Below are 25,872 nucleotides of genomic sequence, written 5' to 3'. Positions count from 1 at the left end.
TTCCCTGATTATACTAAACACTATTGATATGATCCCTTTAAAAAACAAATTTTAAGGAAAGTATGAAACTGACAAACTATGGAATATCCATTGAAGTAATTGGGAGTAGGGTAGGCTGACCATCACATATCTTCTTGTGGCTTGAAGGAACTGATTACAACTATTTGAGGGTTGTACTGGAAAAGAAGATAGAGCATGGTAATTACAATATCTTACTTGGTGTCTTGTATTTGTTTTTTCCTTCTACTCCACAAATTTCCTGTGAAAACTGAGTGAGTCATTTATTTTTCTGGATACATTCGTTTGGTTACCTGTTTGTTTTGTTTAAAAAACGATTGGATTAGATGGCCTCTAAATTCCCTTTATCATAGATTCTTTACAGGCTCTGATACAATCTATAGGTTCCTTCTCATGAGAAATGCACACAGAATTGTGCCTGGAATTTCAAGTGATTCATAGACATTTTCCACCTTTGCAACTCATCTTTGATTCCCCCCAAATCGCTGCTTTAACTATACCTGAATCACCTGGTCAGAGTTAATAGTTTATTCCCATTAACTCCAGATCTCTGGAATAAAGGAATGTTTGAGAATAACAGTATAGGTGATCATATACCTATTTCAGCATAACAACCCACTCCCAAATTTAACGGCTTAAAACAGCAGTTATTTATCATTTCTCACAATTTTGCAACGTGGGCAGGGTTCTTTGGGCAGTTCTGTGGGTCTAAGTGGAGTCAGCTGGAGCACTCACTTGGTTATATTCAGCTAGCATTTGAGATGAGTCAGAAGGTCAAAGAAGGCTTTATTCACTTGCTTACCACCACATGTTCTTCCACGTGGTCTCTCCACCTGGCAAGATTGAGCTTTGTTAAGGCACTTCAGGGTTGTTGGAGTTCTTATATAACAGTTGCCTTCTCAGAGCGTGTGTTCTAAGAAGACACGATCCAAGGTGCACGCACTTATCAAGCCCGTGCTTGCGTTACACTTACTAATATCCCATTTGCTCTAGCAAGTCACATGGCCAAACACAGAGTCAGTATGGTTGGAGACTTCAAAAAGTGCTTGAATAGCTGAGGTATTGTTTAATGGGGGGCCACCAATGGGGATTTTTTTTTGTTTGCTGTAAATGCTTTGCAAAAAGAGAGTTATCTTGGGAAGCAGTAATTTTTCAGTCAGTGCAAACATTCAAACAGGCTGAGGGATAGCTTACAGGAGATACTGTGGAAGTCATTGCTACATTGAGATGAATAAAATGACCTCTATGATCATAAGACAAGATCAAAGATGACTCCAAATTTTGAACCAACCTGACTAGGGAAATAGTAGTACTATTAACTGTAATAGGGGCATCAGGCAGGAGTCTCAGATTATGAGAAGAATGGTAAAAGGGAATAGATTTTTTTTTTCCCATACAGGACAAAGAGATAATCAAGGAATAATGACCCTTATTCTTTCCTGTCTTAGGTTGGATGTCGATATAACTGAACTTCACAGTTGGATTACTCGTTCAGAAGCTGTGTTGCAGAGTCCTGAATTTGCAATCTATCGGAAAGAAGGCAACTTTTCGGACCTTAAAGAAAAAGTCAATGTAGGTTTTGCATTCATTTTTATGTGTTTTCCTAAGTTTTGTTGCTTATAAACTCTATGCTCTGTACTCTCTAATTCTAGTACAGTTGGAAAGATTAAAGTAATATGATATAATGCTTTTTAAATATATCTTTAAAATATATTTTTCATATCAAGTAGAATCAAAGGTTAGCCCAGAGAAATCTTTCCTGATTTTGCTGTGACTGACTTTTTCATAAACCTTCTTTAACTTTTGTATTGTTTAGCTGTAAATTAACAATTTTGTAACATAAACTTGTATTGATTTTCCTTCATATATTGTTCTGTCCCCTCAAGGCTGGGATTCTAGCAGGCTTGCATAATACAATGGGATAGATTAGACCTGACCCTTAGAAATATACTTAAGACCCTGTTTGTGTTCTCACTTCCATCAGAAAGTTATACTTGTTATACTTTATAGTTATTAGTAATTGCCGTAAATTATAACACATTTACGTTTTCCAGATATTTATGTATTACATTACCATAACTAGAAGATGCCCAGCCTTTTTCAATATTTATGATGAGATGGTTTGCTCTTTTTATTCCCTACCAAAACGTTAGAGTTTTGTCCTTCACAGTTGGGGTTTTTATTAATTTAATAAGGACTGCTTTACCTTCAGGGACATTATTAAGGCTTTGACTTTTGATTTTGACATAAACATCCATTTTTGTTATGTAATTGGCAATAGTTTGTGAGAGAATTTCTAACAGGCAGAGTAGATAGTCTGCATTGGGCAAGCTGAAGAAACAAGTATTCTGAATCTTAAATAAGTTTTTTTTAATTGGGCTCTTTTTTTAAATCTTTTTTTTTGTTTTTGGTCAGGGGAGGTATAATTAAGTTTATTTATTTATTTATTTTTTAGAGGAGGTACTGAGAATTGAACCCAGGACTTCATGCATGCTAAGCATGCACTCTACCTCTTGAGCTATACCCTCCCCTCAAATGTTAGAGCTGTTTTGTTTGTTTTGGGGTGTTTTTTTAGGGGGGAGCTAATTAGGTTTTTTTTTTTTTGATGGAGGTACTGGGGATTGAAACCAGGACCTCGTGCATGCTAAGCATGTGCTCTACCATTGAGCTATACCCAACTCCCCTTAAATAATTTTAACTATAGGAAGGTCATCTGTGTGGATTAACTTTTTTTTTTTGAGCATTTGACTTCATAAATTACGAAATCTATTAGACTTTTACAAATACAACACTACCACAGATAGAAGGTAATACTTGCTGTGGAGTTGGAACTATTAGAGAACAAAAAAAGACCTTCTAGGAAAAAATAACCTTTTTTAGGCTGCTTAAGGTAGAGAGAGAATTTCATCACCATTGCTCAGAGTTGACTTTTATAAATGGGAAAGTGATTTTAAATTGCTTATTAGCTTTATATGCTATTCTGTTAGCAGCTTAATAATGGATTACTGTAAATAGTTTTAAGAAATGGGAATTATGATTATATTGTTAATGTTTTAGTTTTAAAATTAAACTGAAGACTAATATATATGGTAGAAAATTAGCAAAATGCCTTATTTCATAATATACTTATTTGAAGGTATATTCTTTGTTATGATTTTTGAGGGAAATTCCACAAGTAGAAAATTACTTAGAGAAGATGCACTCTACGTTTCAGAGTTCATGTGACATATTCAAGCACTTAAAGTATAAATCACCTTGGGAAGACATTTTATTAGCTAATTAAATTTTTGAATCTATCTGAATAATCTGCTTATCTGCTTGTCATCCTATTTTTGTATCTTAAAATAGCTTTGATCAAGCAGGAAAATTGAGTTCCAGCATTTCAAGAATATAAATTCACAAATTTCCTGTTATCATATGGTTACCTAGAAGCAATTTGCATTTAATCAATAGTGCCAGCAATGACAGGCTGAAAGTGCTAAAAAATGTACAATATTGTATGAGTGGTTTTCTGATGCCCTGTGAGTCACCTTTATCAACTTCTGTTCTCATTTTCTGAAATAACAACATCACTCTTAATTGCCTACTAAAATAAGACGTGGTATGATTTACCTAGACATTTCCTTCAGGCTAAATATAATGTATATGTATTAAAAATCCTTGAGAGAAATACATAGTAATGATGATGGGTATGCCGTTTAGGCGTACATTAATTTTCTTCTTAACCTGTCAGTTTATGTAGGTTATTTTGAACACTTGGGAGGCCCATCTCATGAACTGGAGTGGTATTAATTCATTTTTAGGCATCCATTAAAAATGGCTAAATATTACCCTTTTTTCCTTTAACTTGAAGTCATAAATGAATGATGTGGAATCAAGTCCTTTTAGCCAATTAGATTATCCTAGAGCATTATCAGTTCAGTGTTAGATACTTTTAAATCTAACGTTATTTTTCCTTCTCTTCTAACTATGTGTTTTATCTGTATAATTAACACAATACACTTAGTTAAAAGTTGAGTTCTAGGGGACATATCTACTCATAGTGTGGTCCCTAGACTGCCAATATTGGCATCATCTGTGAGCTTATTAGACCTGTAGGTTTTCAGACCTAATAAAGCAGAATTTGCACTTGAACCAGATCCACAGGTGATTCCTATGTATATAAAACTTTGAGAATCAATACACAGTCTGACACGTTACTAGACTCCTAGATGTTTCTTCCTCATTCTGTAAATGTCACCACAGTCCAGAATTTCCAGCTGAATTAACAGCTAGCTACTCAGCTTCTTGAATTGAACACATGGTAATGTAAGTTAGTAATTAAAACAACAAAACAACCTCTTCTTACTACAAGGTGATTGTACAGCTGTTTAATGTTCTCCTGAAAGCCTTCCTACTAGCTGTTAAGGGCAGCAGGCCTCGGGCTCTTCCTGGGACCTGTACTTGCTTACACCCATACCGAATCAACTTTTAACCAAGTTCTGTTGCAAATCTTCACGCCAATGAATTCCTCATTTCCCTTCTCTCTATTGTCCGTTTCCCACCCAGAATACAAGTATCTCTATTCATCTTTCCTTTCTTGTATCTTCATCTCTGTGGTTTTTTGCAGTTTCCTCTGTCTCACTCTTCTTGGTACTTTCTCGCACAGACTCACTGTGTATTCTGAAACCTTTCTTCCAAAACAAACTTTGTATCTTGTATACCCATTCTGTTCTTACACGAAAACTTTGTTCATCTTGAAGATCACCACTAAGACTAAGGGCTCATTCCCCTACTCCATTAGAGTTGCTAGTTTACTCACTTGCCAGGGTCATTTCCAAAGGTACCACTCTTAGGTAAAACTCTCTTCCATTGTGTTTCATGCCAAGTGGCCATTTATCATTCACCATTTTATTATAGTATTTTCTCATTGAAGACTTTTGCACAAGGTCCACAATCCTCTCCACCCAGGTTGTGCCTTCATCCTTAAAAATCAGCTCCCGTGGGCTGTCCTGCTGTCTCCAGAAGCTTCCATTTCCCTCATCTCCTCAGTTCAGCTACCCACTTGCATAACTACAGTAGATGTTTCACTGTCAGACATTATTCCATTTCTGAAATACCATATTTTAACAGATTTATCAGTACGTCTTCATAAGTTTTCCATGCTTCCCTAGTAAATTTTCCTCAATTTCTCTCAACAGTTACTTCAAGTATTTATGGCTCTCTTCAACTTCTCCCTGCCATTGACAATAGATGACTTTCCCTCTTACTTTAATTAAAATAATAGTTATTAAATTATGTGTATTTATGCTTACAGTCTCTTTCTTTCCCTCTGCCTTGGTGGAAGAGACTGTGCTTTGACTAGTTAAGGCTAATCGTCCCTGTCTGTGTCCTAAGGAACCTGCTTCCATTTAGCCACACATCCATGTCTTCAGTCTCTCTCTATTTCCCAGGTCTTTATCATCAGCCTTTAAACAGGCTGTTTTACTATCTTTGAGGAAACCTTCCTCTCCTATAAACCCACGTATGAATACTTTTGTCCCTTATTTTCTCAACTTCTCTGCAGGACTAGACCCTATTAACCTCTTTGTCCTTCTTGAAATTCTTTCTTCCTTTGGCTATGCGATCCCACTATCTACTGTTGACCCTTCTTACATTTTTTTGTGGATGTGTTCCATGTTATTTTTCCTTTAATACTGATACTCTCTACAGTTTTTCCTTTGTTTTTCTTCCCTAGATTATTTTCATTGCTTCTCATTCAAATATCTTCTATATTCTAATGAGCCCCAGATATATATCTTTAGCTCATGCCTCTCCTTTAAAACCTAGACCAATATATCTAATGACCTGATGGACACATTTAATTGAATATTTGCCTGAAAACTCAAAATGAACTTCAGACTCTCCCCAGCCCTCCTTTATTCTTTCTTTTTACTTTTCCTCTTCCAGCAGCCTAATCCAGAAACCTCAAAGCTTAACTGTGTCATCTGGATTTTTTTTTCCACTGTTCACAAGTCTTCCCTTTGACAAGTTCAATTAATCTCATTCCCTCGACAGCTCTTGAAACTGTCCAATTCTCTCTATTCCCATGACTATGACTCTGATGATAGCTAATATCATGGCTTACTTCTGATGACAGTCCCTAGCTGGTCTTCGCTGTCACTAATTTTGTATTCCTTTAGTTTTCATGTCACTTTTGCCAAAGTGAACTTACAAAAACATAAATAGTACCCTGTTATGCCTCTGTTTATTATTCATTTGAGAAAGAGAAAAGCAATCACTGAAGCCCAGGAGCTGGCTTGGCGCTACAGGTAGGCTTTGGAGATGCTAGATGCTGTGCCAGTGCACAAAGCTAGTCTGTGAGCTTCTCCTTTTGGATATGACGAACAGCACAGATTGCCAATGTCAGACAGGCCTCTCTGTGATCGTGATGGATCACGACAAAAATGTGACCATTGTGTAATTGTGTCTCAATGCAGACAAAAAGAATAACATTGTCCAAACCACCTAAAGTGATCACACATTCCTCATCTTCAATAACATGGCAGATAATATGCCTTTACTAATCGTAGCTTTAAGCTCTCTGCATACTTCCTGCCATATAGATTAAAAAAAATTAAGACCCAATCTTAGAATTACCCCCACTTCCTTACAGAATATAATTAAAGGCCAAACCTTGCTTCCTTGACCAGTCCCATCACCTTACACAAGCCCAAATCCTATGAGCTATTTGTAACATCCTCCTAGAGACTTACTCCATAGTTCCTTATTACATGCCATCTCTCTTGTAACAACTGAATCAACTTAACTTTGTTAATCTACGGGCATGTTCCTGATGGCCTTTGGCTGAAAGGCATTAACAAAGTCAGTTTCTTCATGTTGCCTTTATGAAGACCACCATGACCTAATTCCCATTTACTAATCCAAAATATTGTTGCATTGGTTAGATTGTTGGTTTCTAGAAACTAGGGACTGGAACTTAATCTGTTTAGCTTTTGTTTTTTGTTCGTTTTGGTTTGGCTTAGTTTGGTTTTGGTATCCTAGTGCCTAATAGAGTGCCTGGTATTTAACACAATTAGTGTTTCACTATATGAATAAGTAATTTTTTTCCAGTTCTGCAGGCACATTTTAGGTCAGGCTCTGCTACCAATATGAAGGATGTAACAACTTCTGAATAAACATTTGAGTGAATAAATTACTTTTTCTGTCAAAGGGCAAAACTTCATTATAGGATGTTAAGTGAATAGAAAATTAATTGCTTCTAAAGTCAGAGTAGGACTCTGGGGAATGTGGAACTTACTTTCATATTAATTAGAGAAGATGTCATGAAAGGAGGAGGCTTTTAAGAGATGCTGGTAAAGAACAGGACAAGAGGTCATAAATGTTTTTAATCAACTTATTAAAGACTTAGTAAGCTTCCTTGTCTGTGTACTTTGCTTAAAGCTTATTTTAATTATTTGTTTATATTCTTCTATAACTCAATTGTATTTTTGATCAATTAATTAATTTTTTTGAATTATAATTCACATACAGTATTAGTTTCAGGTGCCCAGTGTAGTGATTTGAATTGTCTTTTATTTTGCTCTTGAAGTTATACATTTTAGAATTCATAATTTCCTTATGATCACTGAATTTTCATGAGCCCAAACTGTATTTGAAAGTGAGCAATATATTCCTTATGGAATGTTTCACTAATGCCTTTTTAAGCTTCTGTATTCTTTACTTGAAGCTATGTGTACTAGGTACTTTAGAATCTGAGTAGTAGCTTCTAAACATATGATCATATATTAAATATATACTGAGCAAAAATTTTAATATGCTGTTGAGGAAATTTTAAAACTGTGTTCTATTATAAAACACATACTTTTAAGATTAAAAATATTACATGCATATTATACATATGTATATATATGATAACCATATATATAGGGAAATAGGCACACATACAGAGAAGCTGGTGAGTTTCTTTATGAAGAAAGATAATAATGTTAAGGGCAGAGATGTTTTCATGAAGAAGGTGATTTCTAAGAGGTAGTTTTAGTTACTGGTGCTTAATGCTGTAAGAAGTATTGTACTGGGCAAGAAAAAAAAAACAGTGCCCATCATGAAAGAACTTTCTCTGTAGTAGTGAGGACTGAAATCTATAGATACTTGGACTAACGTTGAAGATGAAATGCGTACAAGAAAATGGATGTCATCATTGAAGAACATTTGGATGAAACCCTTGGCCTTGAAAATAAAGGGACAGCTAATATACATATAACGTAAATATATACAGAAAAAGGAAGGAAGGGAAGAAGGAAGGATGGCTGAGAGCCATGGAAGAGGAAGAAAGACTGAAGATGCTGAAACATTTGAAAAACATCTGAGAGAAAAAGTAGTCCCCAGATTTCTAAGACCAGTGAAGTGTTGTTACACTTACTCTCTAGTGGATAACAAAACATCCTAACATGTCAGCATAGCCAAAGATTTTTCACTGTCTGAAAATACAAGAATAACTTAATTAGGGTACTTTAAAATATGATACTCTCTATTTGCCAAATGGGAGTACTTGTTTATTTGCTGCTGAGTCCAAAGAAGCCTGGTTAGGACCATAGTCCAGAACTCTTCCTTCTCTTTTGTTCAGTACTGTTTCTGCATTTTACAGTCACCAATGTTGGATCATGATTAATGCAACTTTAGTCTCTTCCTTATGAGGCCAGTTCTCTGTTGCCTTGGTATTTCATTCCATTTCTGCTTAAAAATCAACCTCTTCTAGCCTTATGTTTTTATGTTGCTTTTTCATGGAGTTTGATTTCTTAGTGAAGATGCCAAAAAAGTGTTTTCTAAAATTTTGTGTGGTAGACGATTGTTGGGAATTTATACTCCCTCTAGTTTTTTAAATATATTTTTTTCATTATTCCATAATAAATGTTATATGCACCATGTTGTTTCTTTTTCACTGTGTTTGTCTCAACTGAGGCAAGATTGTATTTAGTTTTGACTTGATGAACTTCACGTGGTACTATCTGGTTTCTATTTGGGTAATTGTTTATTACCTTTATCAGGACTTTATAACAGTCCTGCTGGAGACCAGGGTGTTATGCCCAACTCTCAACCTAATCTGCACTTTGCCGAAGACTTCATTTGCGTGCCTTTTCTGAGCTTGTAGCGCCAAACCTCACGGGCTGGTTCTAGGACCACTGTGTGTATAGCTCCCAGGATGTGTTACACATTTACACTTTAATAGAACACTTGATCTTGGGGTGGGATGAGAGAGACTGTAATATTGTATATGGAGGTACTCTGCTACTGTAGACATCACTTGAGTATGCATCTGCTGTACACCAGGCGGTATTCTATGCACTGGAGATAGCATGAAGAAGGAAATGCAGAAGGCTACCTGCCCTTATACAGTTTAGATTCCAGTGGGGAAGATGGAAATTGAGCAGCTTATTATGGAAAACATAGATGAAAATAAAGGAAGAATGAGAGCTAAGAAGTGTGTGCTTGTGTAGATAGAGTGGCAATAGAAAGCCTCATCGAGAAAGTGACATTTAAGTAAAGATCTAAAGGCGATGAGGAATTTACACATACCTGAGGCAGGAGCATTTCAGGCAGAGGGGAGAGTAAATGCACAGCCCAAGGAGGTAGGTGCTTACGTAGAGTGTCAGGGAACAACAAAGGACGTGTCTGGAGCTGAAATATTAAGGTGTTCAGTAGAAGAGGTTAGAGAGGTCAAGGACATGAAGGTCAGATGAGGCCATGGTCAGGACTTGAGCTTTTACTCAGAGTGAGAAGAGAAGCTACTGGAGAGTTGCACTGGCTTCATCTGTCTGCTGTGTTGAGAAGGTATCTTCAGGGAGCAAAGGGAGGAGCAGAAATACCGTATGTTAGGCTGTTTTGAAACATTCAGACTCCCAAGCAATGATGGGGTCTTTTGACTAGTGCAGTAGTCGTGAGCACACTTATAGCATCACTTTCTGGATGTGCTTTGAGATTAGAACCAACAGAACTTTCTGATGGATTGAATATGGGGTTTGAGAGAAAGGAGTCAAGAAGGATTTTTCATTTTTGGCCTGAACAAATGGAAATGCAGTTGGTGGCCTAGGACGCGCTAAATTTAGAGGTCAGGGAGATGAGGAGGAACCAGCATAGGAGACTGAGTAAAGGCAGTCCTTGAGATTGGAGGAAAGGTGTGTGTGCTTGTAGTCTAGGAGGCCAAAGCAACATTCCCAAGAGGAGGAATCCTCTGAATCAAATTATGGTGAAAAGTAAGCTGAGGACTGAGAATCAGCCTTTGAATGACATTGCATGGAGGCTAACGGTAACATGAATAGCAGCAGTTTCGATGGAAACTGAGTAAGGGGATAGGTGTTTTTCCTTTTTTTTTAATAATGAGGCTAGTGTTTACTTTGTAAGGTTGACCCATGGAAGGCCAATTTTCTTCTTGATGGCACATAGCTCTTTAAAGGAAGGGGATATGCTCTCCATTTTCCAGAACCATGTTCCTCTCCAGACTTTGTTTTTGGTGTATGATGTTTTATTTTTTCTGTGTGTTTTACATATATTTTGTGGAGAAAATGAGAGAAGATAGAATCATTATGAACTACTAATCCCACCTCTTTTAAAACAGAAGTTTATAATATTTCATTTGAGAACAAACGTGTGTGGCCAGATCCAGGAAAATGGGAAGTTTCAGTGATGTCAATGTAGTCAACTTCTTTACAACTTTTTATATGTGGTTATTTGGACCTGTCATACATTTCTGTGAGCAAGGTACTCTAACCAGCTCTTATGGCAAAAATTTTTCATAAAACTTATTTTTAAGATTACCAAGATCACCTTTCATTAGAATGACCACATGTGCTACTGTGTCTGGGATGTTCTAGGTTTCTGTCATTTCATTGTCACAATTAATATTTGTTAATTATTTCTAGCTTCCTATTAAACTAAAAACCCCAATTTGGGAAATATATAATATAAAGAGCCTCCTTTAATCCCCACAGAATCCCTGGAGGGTAGGTATCTTGAATGTCATTTTACATAGGAGATATTGAGGCTAAGAAAGGTTGAATCACTTTCCAAGTGTCAAATAGCTAGTAAGCAGTGGAGAAGGAATTCAGACCAACTGAGAACAGAGTGACTCCCAAACTTTTCTTTTCATTACCTTCTTTACTATTTTCTTGCTATCCTAAATTTTCTCATTTTTATCAACCATCTATAGCTGTGTCTGAAATGAAATATTTTCTGGACCCTTCACTGACTTGTTCATATTCCTCAAGGCACATCTGTGCCAATATTTCTCTTTATTTTCCAATATTCCTCTTTAAAGTGATATAACTTATCAGAACCAGGCATCATCTAAACACTGACAAATACACAGGGGCTATTAACTAATTCTTTCTCAGACCTCTGTGTCTATTTATGTATCAGTTACTTTATATATAATATACTTCTGGCAATGGAGTGCAGTAACTGAGCTGTACACGGAATTGCCAACCAGCCTATAGACTGTCTGAGTCCATACTAAGTGACCAGGCATTCCTTCTGATACCTGGGTGCCCATGCTGCATTAATGGTTGAATATTTTGAATACCATCCCTGAGTACATCCAAACTATCAGGTTCCTTTTGCTGTGAGTTGTACTAGGATATATTCAAATCCATTTGATTCATCTTCATTGAAATAACTTTAGAAGCATCAGAGTATATTTGAAAGAGAGCTGAACTTAAAGCTAGATCCTCAGGGTTCTAATTTTTGATTTAAAACATTCTACTTATGTGATCTTGGATATATGACCTAATCTTATTGGTGCTCAATTTTCCCTTTGTCTAAAATAGGATAAAATAATGCTGATTCTTTCTATCTCACAGAATTATTATGAAATACATATGAAATAATGTACATACACTGTAATTTGGTACACAGTGTAAGGAACTCCCGTTTTTATCATGATTTTTGTCAGTGTTTTCAAATATTTCACAAACCTCTCTGTGCCTCACTTTGCATTTCTGTCAAATTGGGAGAGTAATAGTACCTACTCCATAGATTATTGTTTTGTTGTAGTGGTGATGGTGGTTATTGTTTTTATATATATTAGAATAACTAGAATAATGTGGGCTAACCACACAAGATATTTGAGCTGAAGTATTAACCCTGAGATACTCAATTATAAATTTGTGTCTTTGTTAGTAATACTAATTGATTATTCCATTAGTTGCTTAGAACAAAGAGATTATGATAATGACATTTAGAAGTCCATTGATAATTTTTTACATCACTTATAAAGACAAGATGGTATTCTGACTCTATTCTTTATATAATTTTACTTAAAAAAAGCAAAAGTTCAATGTGGATAAAATACAACCACTATGATAGGAAAGGCTAATAATTCTAAAACTGTTTATTAGCTCAAAGAACACCAGTTTGTTATCATTGTTCTTGTTGTTTTGTTGTAGTACAAATGTTTTTTCTTATTTTCTCTCTTTTTTTTCCTGCTGTAGTTCAAATTTGGGACACCTAAAATCCTGCTGTAGCTCTTGATAGTTGTGAATATTTGAATATTATATATTTACTTAGAATGTGCTTACTTTTCTTTTCTGAATGCTCAGTTCTTTGCAAATGACACATTTTAGTGGAGAACACATTTAAAGTATTGGGAAACATGTGCCAGTAAGATGCTAAGAACAGAGAATTTAGAAGACAAAAGTTGAGAATTGAGAAAATGTGAATTTTGGAGTTTCGTCTAGGTTTTTATTTAACAGCATACGATGGCTGCTTTATTTTCATGGACTTTTCAGTTCAGCTACCAAGTTAGAACCTTCCATGGTTGTGCACATGCTTGTGTAAACAATTCAGTAATGTCTTTGTGAAACTGACTTTCAAGATAACCCACAAGTTTCACTTGCTAATTGGTATGGGATCCTGGGAGCATATAATCCCCAAACACCAAAATCTGTGTACTTAGAAATTTTCTAGTAGAATCCAAGATACTAAAATGTGTCTTTCACCTTTGGAGTTTTCATACCGGTGAGATGAACCTGAGTTCTCATTTCCTGCCCTTGATGGCATAATGTAAGTGTATATATTCCAGGTTGGCTATAAATACTTAAATTTGTATTTAGATCTGTGGCATTTAAACAATACACCTCCCATCTGTACTCCAATATTAAACTTTGGAATATTTGTTTAAATGCCTATAGATCTAAATAAAAATGTAAGAAAGTAGTCTGATATAGAATAACCTCCTGCCACAAACTAAGGTGGAATCTTTGTATAATGCCAGTATTTCATCACAGAGGTATTGCTCTTACTGTATTTTAAATGCATTATAGCTTGCTTTTTATGCAGGTAGGTTAGTTTCAGGATAGATAACATATATTGTTATACTCAAATCTTTTTAATGACTATAGTAATATAGTTTTACTGCATCATAGTTTAAAATCTATATCTCTATAGAGACGTCGTTATTAGCTGAACTCAACAGTATCAAATGCTAGATTTTGTTAAACAATTGTGTTTTTGTTCAAAAGTTAACTCTGATTTGGGAAAATGAACAAAGGAATCTATAAAGTTATATAAAACTGAACCTATTTTTCCTTGAATTGGGAGTACTTTGACAATTTTAGTCAGAAAAATTAACCTGTGTTCTTGTATTTATATAAATTTTTTTTTGCTAAATTATTCATACTAGTATACATTTCCCCTCTGTATATACTTACTGGATTTTATGTTTGATTTTTAATACAGAGTATGTAGATTTACGTTATTAGGAGTAATTCCAGTGATTTTTTTAAAAGATAATTTCCATTTTAATTGTCTGACATTTCATCCTTTCATTGTTATGAATTGTCTTTTGTTCTTTTTTTGTGGGGGGCAATTTTAGATTATAATGCATCAGAAACTATTATGTAAAAAACATTAAGGGTAGAAATCTTATTTTAAAAAAGTAACAATTCAGTATGAACATGGTTTGTGCTTCTTTTTCATCTTGATGCTTCTAGTGCCAAGAACTTGAGGAAAAATCTGGAAAAATCTTTAGATTCACATGATAAGCTGCCAGAGTGAAATATCTTAAGGCTTGAAAGGGCAAATAGAAGTTATAATTATTCTGTAGTTTCACAATCCTTGTACTGAAATACTCACCTTTGCTATCATGTTGCAGGCCATAGAGCGAGAAAAAGTCGAGAAGTTCAGAAAACTGCAAGATGCCAGCAGATCAGCTCAGGCCCTGGTGGAACAGATGGTGAATGGTAATTACACGGAGTTGATTTAGATAATCTTCTTAGGGATTTGATAAACACATAGGTTCGTATTTATCAAGCTGAATTATATCAGACAAGCACTTCCTGAATGAAAATTTAAATTTAAAGTGAGTTGGTGAGCTTTTTATTATTCTTTTTTAATGCTAAGCAAATTATTAGAGGAAATTCAACTTTGAGTCCAATGGAAGAAAATGGGATGTGGTAGAATATTTTATCAATCTGTTGCCGAGAAATCAATTTTAATGCAAATCTTGCTAGCATTTGTCCAAATAATTTAAGGAAACAAGGTTTGCAGAAATCATTAGAAATGTAAGCAATTGTATAATATATGTAAAGTGATTGGAATCTGATTTAAAATAATTCTTGCAATATATTTTTTCCATACCTGTTTGCTAATAATATGACATTTTCTATGTTGCTTTTCATTTTTTAAATTCATTTAAAAAATATCTCCTCAGGGGATTTTTTTTTTTAAGTTCAGCTATTTTGGAGTGAGGTAAAAGTACAAAGCTAGCAAAACATTTTTTTAAAACGAATGAATTAAAATTAATTTTTGCTAACAGCGCCTCAAAAGCTGTCTGAACAAAATGTTATTGACGTCAATTGTAAGCAAAGTTCTTTCTGATTGTCTTTGTTATACAACTATATTCATTTCTAGGTATAAGTAATTCATGACAAACAGGGATAATGCTATTTCCAAACAAGGTTTATTTTATTTTTCAAAGGATATGTTTACAAGAATATCATAACCAAATGTAACAAATGTTTTTGTTATGCATGTCAGCTTTTTCCAGAACCTGCCTTCATTCCGAGGCATAAATTCTGTGTATGAATTATTTCTTGCCTTAATTGCCATGTTGGCATTAAAAAATTCAGTAATCTTCCTAGGAAATCAATTCATTTTCTTCTTTAATGAGCCCCATGACTATATTTGGTTAAAAGCAAAAACAAGCAAATATGACAGCTTAAGTATTGGGTTAACAAGTCAATGAATATATACGCAATACAAAATACCGAAAGGTTATTTAGATGCATGTGTGCTGGATGGTTTAACTGATGAGTTTGACAACAGCATATTCATGTGAAATGAAATTATATGATCTATAAAAAATTCTTGTAGCTATTATACAATTGCCCCCAGGAACTACACTATCAATTTTTCATTTTTATAAGGTGATGCAAAAATCTGTACTTTTAAATGGTCTCATTTCACAATCAAATATCAAGCATGCCTTAACTCAGATCATCTGATAGTAGCATAAACTGAATTATTCAAATAGCAGTTACGTTTAGAAATGAAGGGAAATTTTTTTTGTAATTGAAACTATATACAGGGTTAAAATGATCATATGATTAGTGATAATATAATTTTCTAGATTATTGCTCTCATAGCTCTAACTTTTGGAAGCATGAAGGAAAATGAGGACATATACTAGGTCTTTAATAAATATTAATTGACTGATTAAATTCTGTTTAGGAAAGCAATATTACGGCAGTAGTTGAGATAATGACAGAAGTAATTTTGGTCAGAAAGTCATAATACTTCTAAAGGAAAATGCAAATTTGTATAGAAAGCAAAGAGCAGTAAGGGATAGGAGTGAGATTTGAGAGATTACTCATTGGTTGACTGTATTGATCACATTTTAAGCTTCTCATTTGTTACACCAATGAAGATTTTGTCTAAGTGATACATGATTAGGCTCAGATCTGGGGTATATCTAGAGCTTAGATAGCTCTGCTGCTCCATTCTATCAAACAATTTATATAATTACTAAAAATCAGACTCAAAGATTCTAACTTATCTTTTTGTTTTGTTTTGTCTTTCACAGAACAAAATTGCATAGTATATATTTTATGTGATTGTGCAAAATGTAAGTTAAGCCAGACATGTAATAAGTGGCTGTAGAACCTTTCTAGGTGTATTTCAGAGGGACCTCTAATCCTTACTTAATGGATAGATCCAAAACTAGGTTTTACTGATGTGGCTCATGAAGTTGAAAGACAAGTTGAGGTTTCTCTAAGCCAGGTTTCCCAACAGTTAACTCATTGAAGCTCTTAAATTCACGAGTTCTGAATTTCCTTTCTCAAGTTGGGGCTTTGGAGTTATAATAAAAGTCATAACCATATAAAATGCATACATCCGTGCTCTTTTATTTATAGAAAGGAAGGTGAGAGCTGAATCACAGTACTTTATTTGTGACCTCATGTAAATGTCTATTCCTTTAACCACATAGCACGTTGTAAAAATTAAAATGAAGGCAAATCATTTTGTACAATGTTATGTTATGCAATTAATACAAATATATATATATATATTCAATATATGTTTTACCATGATAACAATGTTTAGCATATTCACAGTTTAAAATACGTATGAAGAGTAGCATAACTATAGCTTTTTTAAATAAAATACTTCATAAGCTATCTGTGTGTATGTATATATATGTATACACACACACACACACACACACACAGAGAAAACTGAATTTTCTACTTAAAATAATTTACCATAAGATTAGAGTATGTTTTAAAATATCTAGAATGATTTTGGAACTCTAAATTTTTCCTTCATAACAAAACTCTTAAGACATGCAAAAAAATTCTTCAGTGCTTATATTTTATATTTACATCAATATTGACCAAAATGGTACATCAAACATATATTGAAATCTCTTTTGGCCATTTCTAAATATCTGTTGAAAGCACTAGTTTTTAGCACCACTTAAGAAATGCAAAAATCAAAATTTGTTAGTCCTGAAGGCAGTCTCTTGAATGAATTTAAGAAAGGTGCTGAGAAACACCGGGTGGAGTAGAGTCTTAAGATTGTTAAAAGTGCAGAGATTACCATGCTGCTAGTGTAGAAGAAGTGACTTTCATTTTGATGTTGCAAAGTTGTGTTAAAAATCAACTATGTCTTGTAACACATGTTTAGTTTCGCAGGGTTACATATAAGTTATGATCAGTTTGAAGATAATTTTCATTTTAGCTGCGCTATAAGAGGTGTATGCAGAATATTGAAATATAGTTAATATTAAATGTATTGTGAATTTTAATATCAACTATACTGTTAATTTTATAGTAAAATAATTTATATTTGAATCATATGCAGAAATTGAGTAAGAGATTCTTATTCATTCATTTGGAAACTTTTTTTAAGCCAAAAAAAGAGGTTGAATAAATTACTTGCATACTTTAAAGCTATACATGAACATTTTCCTTATGAATATCCTAGTTCTCTTAAAAGATTGTAAATGATCTTCATGATCATAATAGACTAAAAAGGGAGGCTATAGTGCTACTAACAGAGAGTTACCTAAAAAATATCTTCCGGGGGTTTTGACATGGAATGTGGGTATAATTTTACCTTATTTATCTATTTATCTGGTTTTTAAACTCACATTAAATTGATTTATTATTCTTATTATCTAATCAATTGACTGGATGAGATTGGGGAATAGTGTGATAGAGTGTTGGATGGTGTAGAGAACCTCTTATTTTTAGAGAAATTTTTCACAGGCAAAAATCTTTATTAAGCTTATTGTCAATATATAAGATTAGCATAATAGCCTTAGTCTCGCAAATTATTCACTTCCCAGAACTTTAATGAGAGTAAATGGGAGACTAGATTGGGTACCTAGTGATCTACTCAATGTTTCCTGTAGCTGTATTATACTGAGAGATGGAATTTGCAATTTTTTATGTATTTCATTTCTTAAGAAGTATACAATATAACCTCCTTTAAGGGTTATTTTCATATTTAAACACAAAATGATATACAACAATTAAAATTTAGTAAATTTTAGCAGCTAAGTATGGTAAAGAATCTTGCTACTATATCAATACTGTTGGTTTTTAATTAATGAATCCTGCTTTCTCAAGGATTTATTTTGAACAGGTTTTTAACTGATCTGCTTACTTCAAAGCAAAAGCTTTTCAGTGTATGAGTGGGATTATGGGAATTCTGGACAATCTAGAAAAATTTTAAATCTAAAAATATGCTTCCTTTTTTATGTTTAGGATTAGACCCCATTTTTAGTTACTTTTGTAAAATATTGTTCTTAGATTTATCTCTCCCTATATATAGTCTCTTTATCAGTCAGATATAATACAAAAACTGGTTTAGATAAATTGTTTTCCTTTGATACTGAAATTACCAAAAAATTATATCAAAATAGTCATTTTAAAACATATATAAGCAAAGCTCAATTTCCCCTTCTTTAAGCAATAAAATGGTTTCACCACAAATTCCAGAGGAGATACTGTGATTATCTAATAGGGTTAGTGCCGTTTTTTACATTAAATTGTGCTTCACTTTCAATTTCTAATTGTAGTTTTCTGTGTGTTAATTAAGAGCCTGAAGATAGTTACATTAAGGAAATGTTTAAATAAAAGTAGTAATTATTAGTATCTTAGACTAAAAGAACATTTCAAAAACTATCATCCCCTGAGTGTTAGATTATAGTGTTTAAAGTGATACCTAATAGAAAGTCTGCGAAGGATCGTAATTAAGTAGCATAGACTGATAACATAGGCAAGTACTCCTCTTATCTATAATGTTAAGTGCAGAACTGTATTTTTAGTATTTTGGTTTAAAGTCATTAAGTCCTGTACATGAATAATCTCAGTTGTGTTTGCGCAAAATTTGGTCAGATGGGTAAGGGTAGGGATTGTGGTCAGTTTGGCTCACCTCAGAGCCAGATCTCTGATTATCTTTTCACATCACTGTGGAGGATTTTCAGTGGCAATAACTCTGCTAAATACATATTTTAATGGGAAGAGATTTTGCAGCTTCTCTGTATATCAGTGGGACATGGAAATTGTACTATCTGCAGTGGTCCAGCCCCTCCATCATGAATCAGTAGCTGAGTAGCTTTCCGCATTTGCACCCATGTCCTCTTCTCTTAGTCTTTCCTGAGTTCGAGGCAGTTTGATAGACGGCTCCTCTTTCTCCATATGACACTTGGGATAATGGTCTACACAGAGTTCACACTCAATAAACATTAATTGACAGACACGTTTTTCTTTGTTTAATCTCCATAGGAAGAGACTCTGTGCTTGTATGTGTGTCTGTGTGAAGGAAGGCAATTAAAGTGGTCATTGTTGTTGTCGAAAATTAATCACAAAAACAAATATGAGTAGGGATCTGACTTTTTGCTCTTAAAATTCAATGATGTTTAGAAAGAGAAAAACTTAAAAAGTTACGTTAGTAAATTTATATATTATATTCATTAAGGATGTGAATTTTATATAAACCTATTAATTTTTAAAAGCTATTACTTCAAGAAAAATACATGATGTAGCAGCTTTATAAAAAGTTACTGTCATGAGAAAAACCTCTAGAATTTAGTCTGCAATACTCAGACCTTATTTTCCTGAATTGAGTAAATTTTATACTGTTAACATTGGATGCCAAATGGACTTGTAATGACCCTCACTTAATATGCAACAAAAATAAGAGATTATTTATTAGCGACTTTAAGTTTTTATTCCAAATGTTCTTCTAATTCAAGAGCTCTGAAAACACAGGCTTTGCATTATTCTACCCTGGCTTCATGGCTAATGATGAATATACTCGATGAGGAATACTTCACTTTAAGTGGCAGTTCTGAAGTACTTGCATGGAAGGTGGTGCACAATTAAAATTATTCTAACAGACTGTTATGCACTGTACACAAGTAATAAAATTAATGGATGCACTTCAAGTAATGATCCATTTCCTCTGGGTGCAATATATTTATTCATAGACTATTTCAGAGGTTGTTTAGAATATGAGATGTGAATGGATTATGATCCATTATCCATGAGATTCTAATATGCTACTACAAAATGGTTTCCATAAGTATTGTTCATAATGCCTGGTGAGTTAGTGTTTGTGTTCTTAAGTAGCTAACAAAAAATTTTAAAAAAGACAGGTGCTCAAATGATTGCTACTTGAAACTTTGCAGATATTTACATTTACACACTGTCATGAGACAATTTTCAGTTGACTATAAGAAGCATAATTATATGAAATACATATAAAACAATTACATATAATGATAAAATTATTCATATGTGAGTATTCACTGGGGAAACATTTAGTACCTTTATTCTACAAAAGTTTAAAGGGACTGTCTCATAATCTCATTGGTAGGACTCAATAATAGATGGCCAGTTAATTCACGAAGTTGAAGTAATAGCATCTTTAATATTAGTTTAAGAGCTGTGCATTAAGTAACATGACATGTTACAGGGCTTTTGAACCCTCCCCCAGGTATTTTAAAGCACACTTGAATGAAGAGAGACTGTGCATGTTTTGTGTTTCGCTTTTCACGTCTGTGGCTCTTGCTACCCTAATGTTTATGTTCGTACGAAGTAAGCTATTGATTTGGTATTGGGTGATTTGACAAGTATAGTATATTTATTTCGTACTTACTCTAAGCTTAGAACTCTATCAGATACTGCCTGTGGAGACATTTTTCTTAGGGGGGTTTGTAGTTTAGAAAGACAGGTTATACTCTACTCGAACAGGAAGCAGATCTATACTAATATAATATTACATACAGATTAGTAACATAATACAGTATTTCCATATAGATCCTTCATAACAAGATGTCTGATTTTCTCTAATCAACATCATATCTTTGCCTGTGACATCTGAAAGTTTCTGTTTTGAATTTTTGACGTGGCTGTCCTTTGTAACTTGAATTTCAAATGATGGTAGATGTATGACCAAATATTCCAAGATTCCCTGGTAAACTTATGGATTCATTACTGGTTGATGTCATTCCTTTTAAAAATGGATAAATATATTTTCTATATCCCGTAACAGTGCCATATTATATAAAACTGTCACTATCTTTAAAAATATTAATCATTAAGTTTTCATAAATGACCCCTTTCAGCTATTAAAATGACTCCCACTGTCCCTGATTTCACTCTTTGAAAGATCTGCTCTCTTTCCTACTTTCTTACATGTTCTTTTTCATTTTTTTATATTAACATTGACTAACATTTATTGCTCGCCTGGTATATGTCATACTTGGCATAACAATTCACACATGTTGACTCAGAACCCTTGTAGGTATCCTGCGAGGTCAATTCTGTTTTATCTTCATTCCATGGATGAGAAAAATGAGGCCCAGTGAGATTAAATAACTGAGCCCAATTCACTGATTTAGTAAAGGTCAAATTTGAACTTAAATATGCCTAATGCCGGAGCTCTAACTGTGAATTTTTATACTTTTTTGCCTGCCCTTACCATTTATCCTAATATGGAAATGCTTCTTTTACCTATTATTGTATTTTAAACTGCCTTTAAATTTACAAAAATCAGTATGCTACTAACTGGAGAGTATTGTAGATTTTGTAGTAGATTTGAACTAAGCTCACTTTTTTCATTTAAATTCCTTCTGCAATGATGTTTAGCACCTGGCCATTTTTTGGCACAACATATTGAACTGATAGTTTTGGGTAATGATCAACAAGAACTCATTAAATTCTGTCTCTGTATTTTAATGGATATCATAGAACTTCCTGATACTTCCTTATAGTTTAATTTATATTTGCTGATTAAATTAGCATGTATTATTCATATTGAGAATTAATTTATTATTTTATTTTGCGAGTTGCTAAGGGGTCTTCATATGGTTGACCTCCCCCAGGGACAGTGAGATAGTTTTCTCTGTTTTCCCTTTTTGGACAAATGCTAAAGGAATTCAACCCAGCATCATTCTATCAGTACCTTTAATTTATTTTAGCATCTCTTATTTGCTCCTCATGGACTTGGACTACCATGGACTCCCTTCTTCCAAGTGATTGTTCATATTTAACATATGCTGAAAATATTTCTCCTAAACATCTTATCATTTAGACTCATGGAACATTTTTGGATAATTATCTAACATAATTTAAAATCCCTCCCCATGTATTTTTAAACCACTCCCTTTCACTTCCCAGCAATAATATTAGCATTTTATTGTAATATTTTTCTCAGACTGAGGGCCTATACAATGGAGATTTGGATTCTTATAATTTGTAGCAAACATGATCATTTTACAAGTATAGTTACTTAGCATCATCCCTTAAAACATATTTCAGTTTAATTCTTGGTCACTGTTCAAACCCAAATGCTCCCAAACAGTGTATCTCATAACAAACACATCCAGATGTCTCAGTAAGACTGGTTGCTTCCTTGACTATTAGGAGAATATTAGAGGAATAATATTACAAAATATTATTGCAACCCACAGGCTGCCTTTTACAGTTGTATATATGGAAACATGTATGTATTATCTTTTTGCCCTTTAATTTTTCAGTTATTTTCTTTAAAAATATATCCGCCAAAGGAGGAAAAAATTGTTGCCAGTAATATTTGCAAAGTTTGTTTTTTCCAATGTCATCCTGAGTAGTGTCAAACTCTGAAATTAGTGAAGTTGGAGTTGTTTCAAATGATTTGAGAGATGTGATTTGGCAGCATAACATAATCATGACAGAAATGAAGATTAGAATATCTGAGCAGAGTAAAGTGAAAGAATAAAATAATTCAGTTGTTGAATTCAAATCCATATTTTTTTATTCTTTAAAAAGAGTGACGTGGTAGGCATGTACCAGTTAGCCAAACCACAAGCCTCATATCTGCTAGAAATGTTCTTCAGGCTTTTTAATGACTTACTTGCTCATTAACTAAATCATATTACCAGAAAGTTGAGTAAAATGAACATTCATAAAGGTAGATTCTTCTAGACAACTTGGTCTTCAATAAATCATTTCACCCTTAGATATTTTAATCTAAAGGAAGAATCTTATAGTGAGCTTGTGAGCCCTTCTTATATCCCTGTGATTATATGTAGGAATAGGAAATATTAAAATATCCGGTATTTCAAAAGTATTAGAAACTTTTCATTGCTATTATGGCTATGTTTTAATGTGCATATCATATTTAATATTTTTTATTTATATAATTTATTAGGATGTTATTTTGTAAACAAATTTTGTGTATGTATATCTGTGTAAGAACATCTACATATTTTGCACTTTAGGGAGTGAATTATTTGGCATTGGTATACTTTCATGCTGTGCATAGGACAATATATACTTGGATTGGCATTAGTCGTATATCACAGTTTGAAAAAATTTAAATAAGATAGTGTATGTTAAAAGATAGAGCATGTTCTCTAACACATAGTAGGTTTTCCAGAAGGCTAAAGTTGATAATGATATGTGTATGTTGCCATTTTGCCCTTGACTGATTTTTTTTTCTGCTTTAGTATTGCTGTAGTTGATTTTAAAACTTTTCAGATCAACCTCCACATTTGTAAATGATATGTAAGTAATTTGAAAACCTTTTTTCATATTAGAAAAATTATTTTTCCTAATACTTATTTCCTTTCTTTGGACTCATGGGTGATCTGTTTATTTCTGACTGTGTATAACAGAAACAGAATTACTGATTTTTGATACATACTCACTTTTTTTTCTTTAAAAAAATCCAAATAAAAACATTTCAGCTAATTCCAAAACCACTTAAAAATAAAAATGGAAGTTACTTTTTGAAAGTACAGTTTAATAATATAAGTGATACTTAACATCTGTTTGGAAACATCCAAAAAGTTATTGATCCATGATCAATCTTACACCCTCCACCAGGGCTTTGACCATTTTTGTTCTTTTTTTTAATGTATTCTACTCTTCTAGGTCTTATGTATCCTTATTTATTACTTTATTACATTCATATTCTTTGATAAGATGCAACTGTAATAATTTGCAGTCAGTAATGAGAAATCATCTTGGTACTTTAACTTCTTTTATCAGTAAATAAATGGTCTATTTGAAATCATTCATATGAGTACTTTTAAACTTGAGGCGTGTTGGTTTTCAGATAATGTCTTTCAGTCTGTGACTTCAGTGGATGTATTTTTAAAATCTTTCTTTCTAGAGGGTGTTAATGCTGACAGTATTAAACAAGCCTCAGAACAACTGAACAGCCGGTGGAAAGAGTTCTGCCAATTGCTAAGTGAGAGACTTAACTGGCTGGAGTATCAGAACAACATCATCGCTTTCTATAATCAGCTGCAGCAATTGGAGCAGATGACAACTACTGCTGAAAACTGGTTGAAAACCCAACCCACGACCGCAACAGAGCCAACAGCAATTAAAAGCCAGTTAAAAATATGTAAGGTAAGGCTCTTTTCTCCTATTTGGAACATGATCAGTAGGGATTTCTTGGCAATTTCCAGAAGAATGGCACATTAGTTAATGATAAAATTTCCCTATTAAGGGTTTAGTTAAACACACTGAAGATCAAAATAAAAGTGAAGAAAATCTGTTTAAATAGGTAATACATGGATACCCAAATCCCGAAAAACATATTTAGAGTAGTTACACATAGTTAATTGATTTTGTCAGTTTGCAGAATGGTGAGGCTATTTTTGGGTATGGAAACCACATATATCCTGTGGGAAGTGGCCAGTAATCTGGAGCTCTTTCTTATGGCAGCTCCAGTGCTAAGAGCAAAACTCAGTCATATGTTCAAAATGTAGAAACCACACAAGCACAAGCAGCTGATATACGGTATAATCAGTTTCGTGAGGAAAACCTTTAAAACTGACAGTCCACTAAATTAGGGTAATTTGAGGAATGTTTCTTTATAAAAACTATTGTATATATGTGCTTGGACTACAGAGGAACCACAAGGGATAGAATAGTAACCCAACATCAGAGCTGTTCCTATTCTTAGGATAAAAAGGATCAGGAAGAGAGAAGTTACGGAAACACAGATGGAGAGAGTCAGATGCCCATTTTAAAGGCAGCTTTAAGAGCCAGCCTAAGTGCCAACACAGGAATGGAGCCAGAAAAGGAAGCACCCTACTTTGCTCTCCTCCCTGCCTCCAGAATCTGTGCAGAGCTCCCCATCAACTGATCAGAAGGCGGAGGACAAGGAGCTGTAGTCTATCAATGTAATTCTCCTGAGTCACAGGAGAAGGGCGGACAGTGTATCTGGAGGGGCAGAGAACATACAACGGTCACCAAAGGGTCTGAGAAACAGTAAAAGAGTATTCTGCACATGTAATAAAACGAGATATTTAATAATATAAGTAACTTGAACTTTTAGCTTAGTTCCTACAGAAAGTTACTATGCATAGTTACACTTTTTATGAGAAGAGGGAAATTGATTACAGGATAGATGAAAAGGTTTCCTGGATGAACCTTAATGATAGACTGAGATGAGTAAGTTTAATATTAAAAGCAGTAAATGGGAGTTAATCTGCATACTTTGAAAAGAATTTTTAAATAATGCGAGACTAGAGATAGGGAGGGTACAGGGATGGTTTGATATTAGTGTGGAACCTGGAAAGTGATGGGAAATTCAAAGCTATTTTGAAAAGAAAATCAATTGAAGGGTTTGATAATTCTTCAAATATTGGACCTACAGCTTTACTAGGAAGTAAATAAACTCAGGAAATATATTTTTCAATAAAGAGTATTGTCTAGAAAGGCATTTAGTTTATTAGGCAAATATGCAAATATAAGGAATTTCTGTTCCGTAGAATTCTAGACACATTTTGCTATTAAAGTGTAGAATCCATGACATTTTTCCTATGAATTAATGTAATACTCCATCTATATTATTTCTTTCAATAAAAATCTT

General features: G+C 33.7%; 1 protein-coding gene across 2 annotated transcripts in view; it reads left to right on the top strand.

Annotated features, from left to right (window-relative positions):
* Positions 1–25,872, top strand: part of LOC102523807 (dystrophin) — a 647,651-nt gene that overhangs the window by 39,129 nt on the left and 582,650 nt on the right. For both annotated transcript variants that reach the window (XM_032475797.1, XM_032475796.1), the window contains exons 5-7: positions 1,467–1,590; positions 14,144–14,231; positions 24,160–24,401. In XM_032475797.1, the coding sequence (XP_032331688.1) occupies positions 1,467–1,590; positions 14,144–14,231; positions 24,160–24,401 (454 nt within the window). The remainder of the gene's footprint in view (positions 1–1,466; positions 1,591–14,143; positions 14,232–24,159; positions 24,402–25,872) is intronic.

Source organism: Camelus ferus, chromosome X, assembly GCF_009834535.1.
Source record: "Camelus ferus isolate YT-003-E chromosome X, BCGSAC_Cfer_1.0, whole genome shotgun sequence".
Classification (NCBI taxonomy): Eukaryota; Metazoa; Chordata; class Mammalia; order Artiodactyla; family Camelidae; genus Camelus; species Camelus ferus.
Note: the sequence above shows the minus strand (reverse complement) of the source record. Positions and strands in the feature narration are given on the sequence as shown.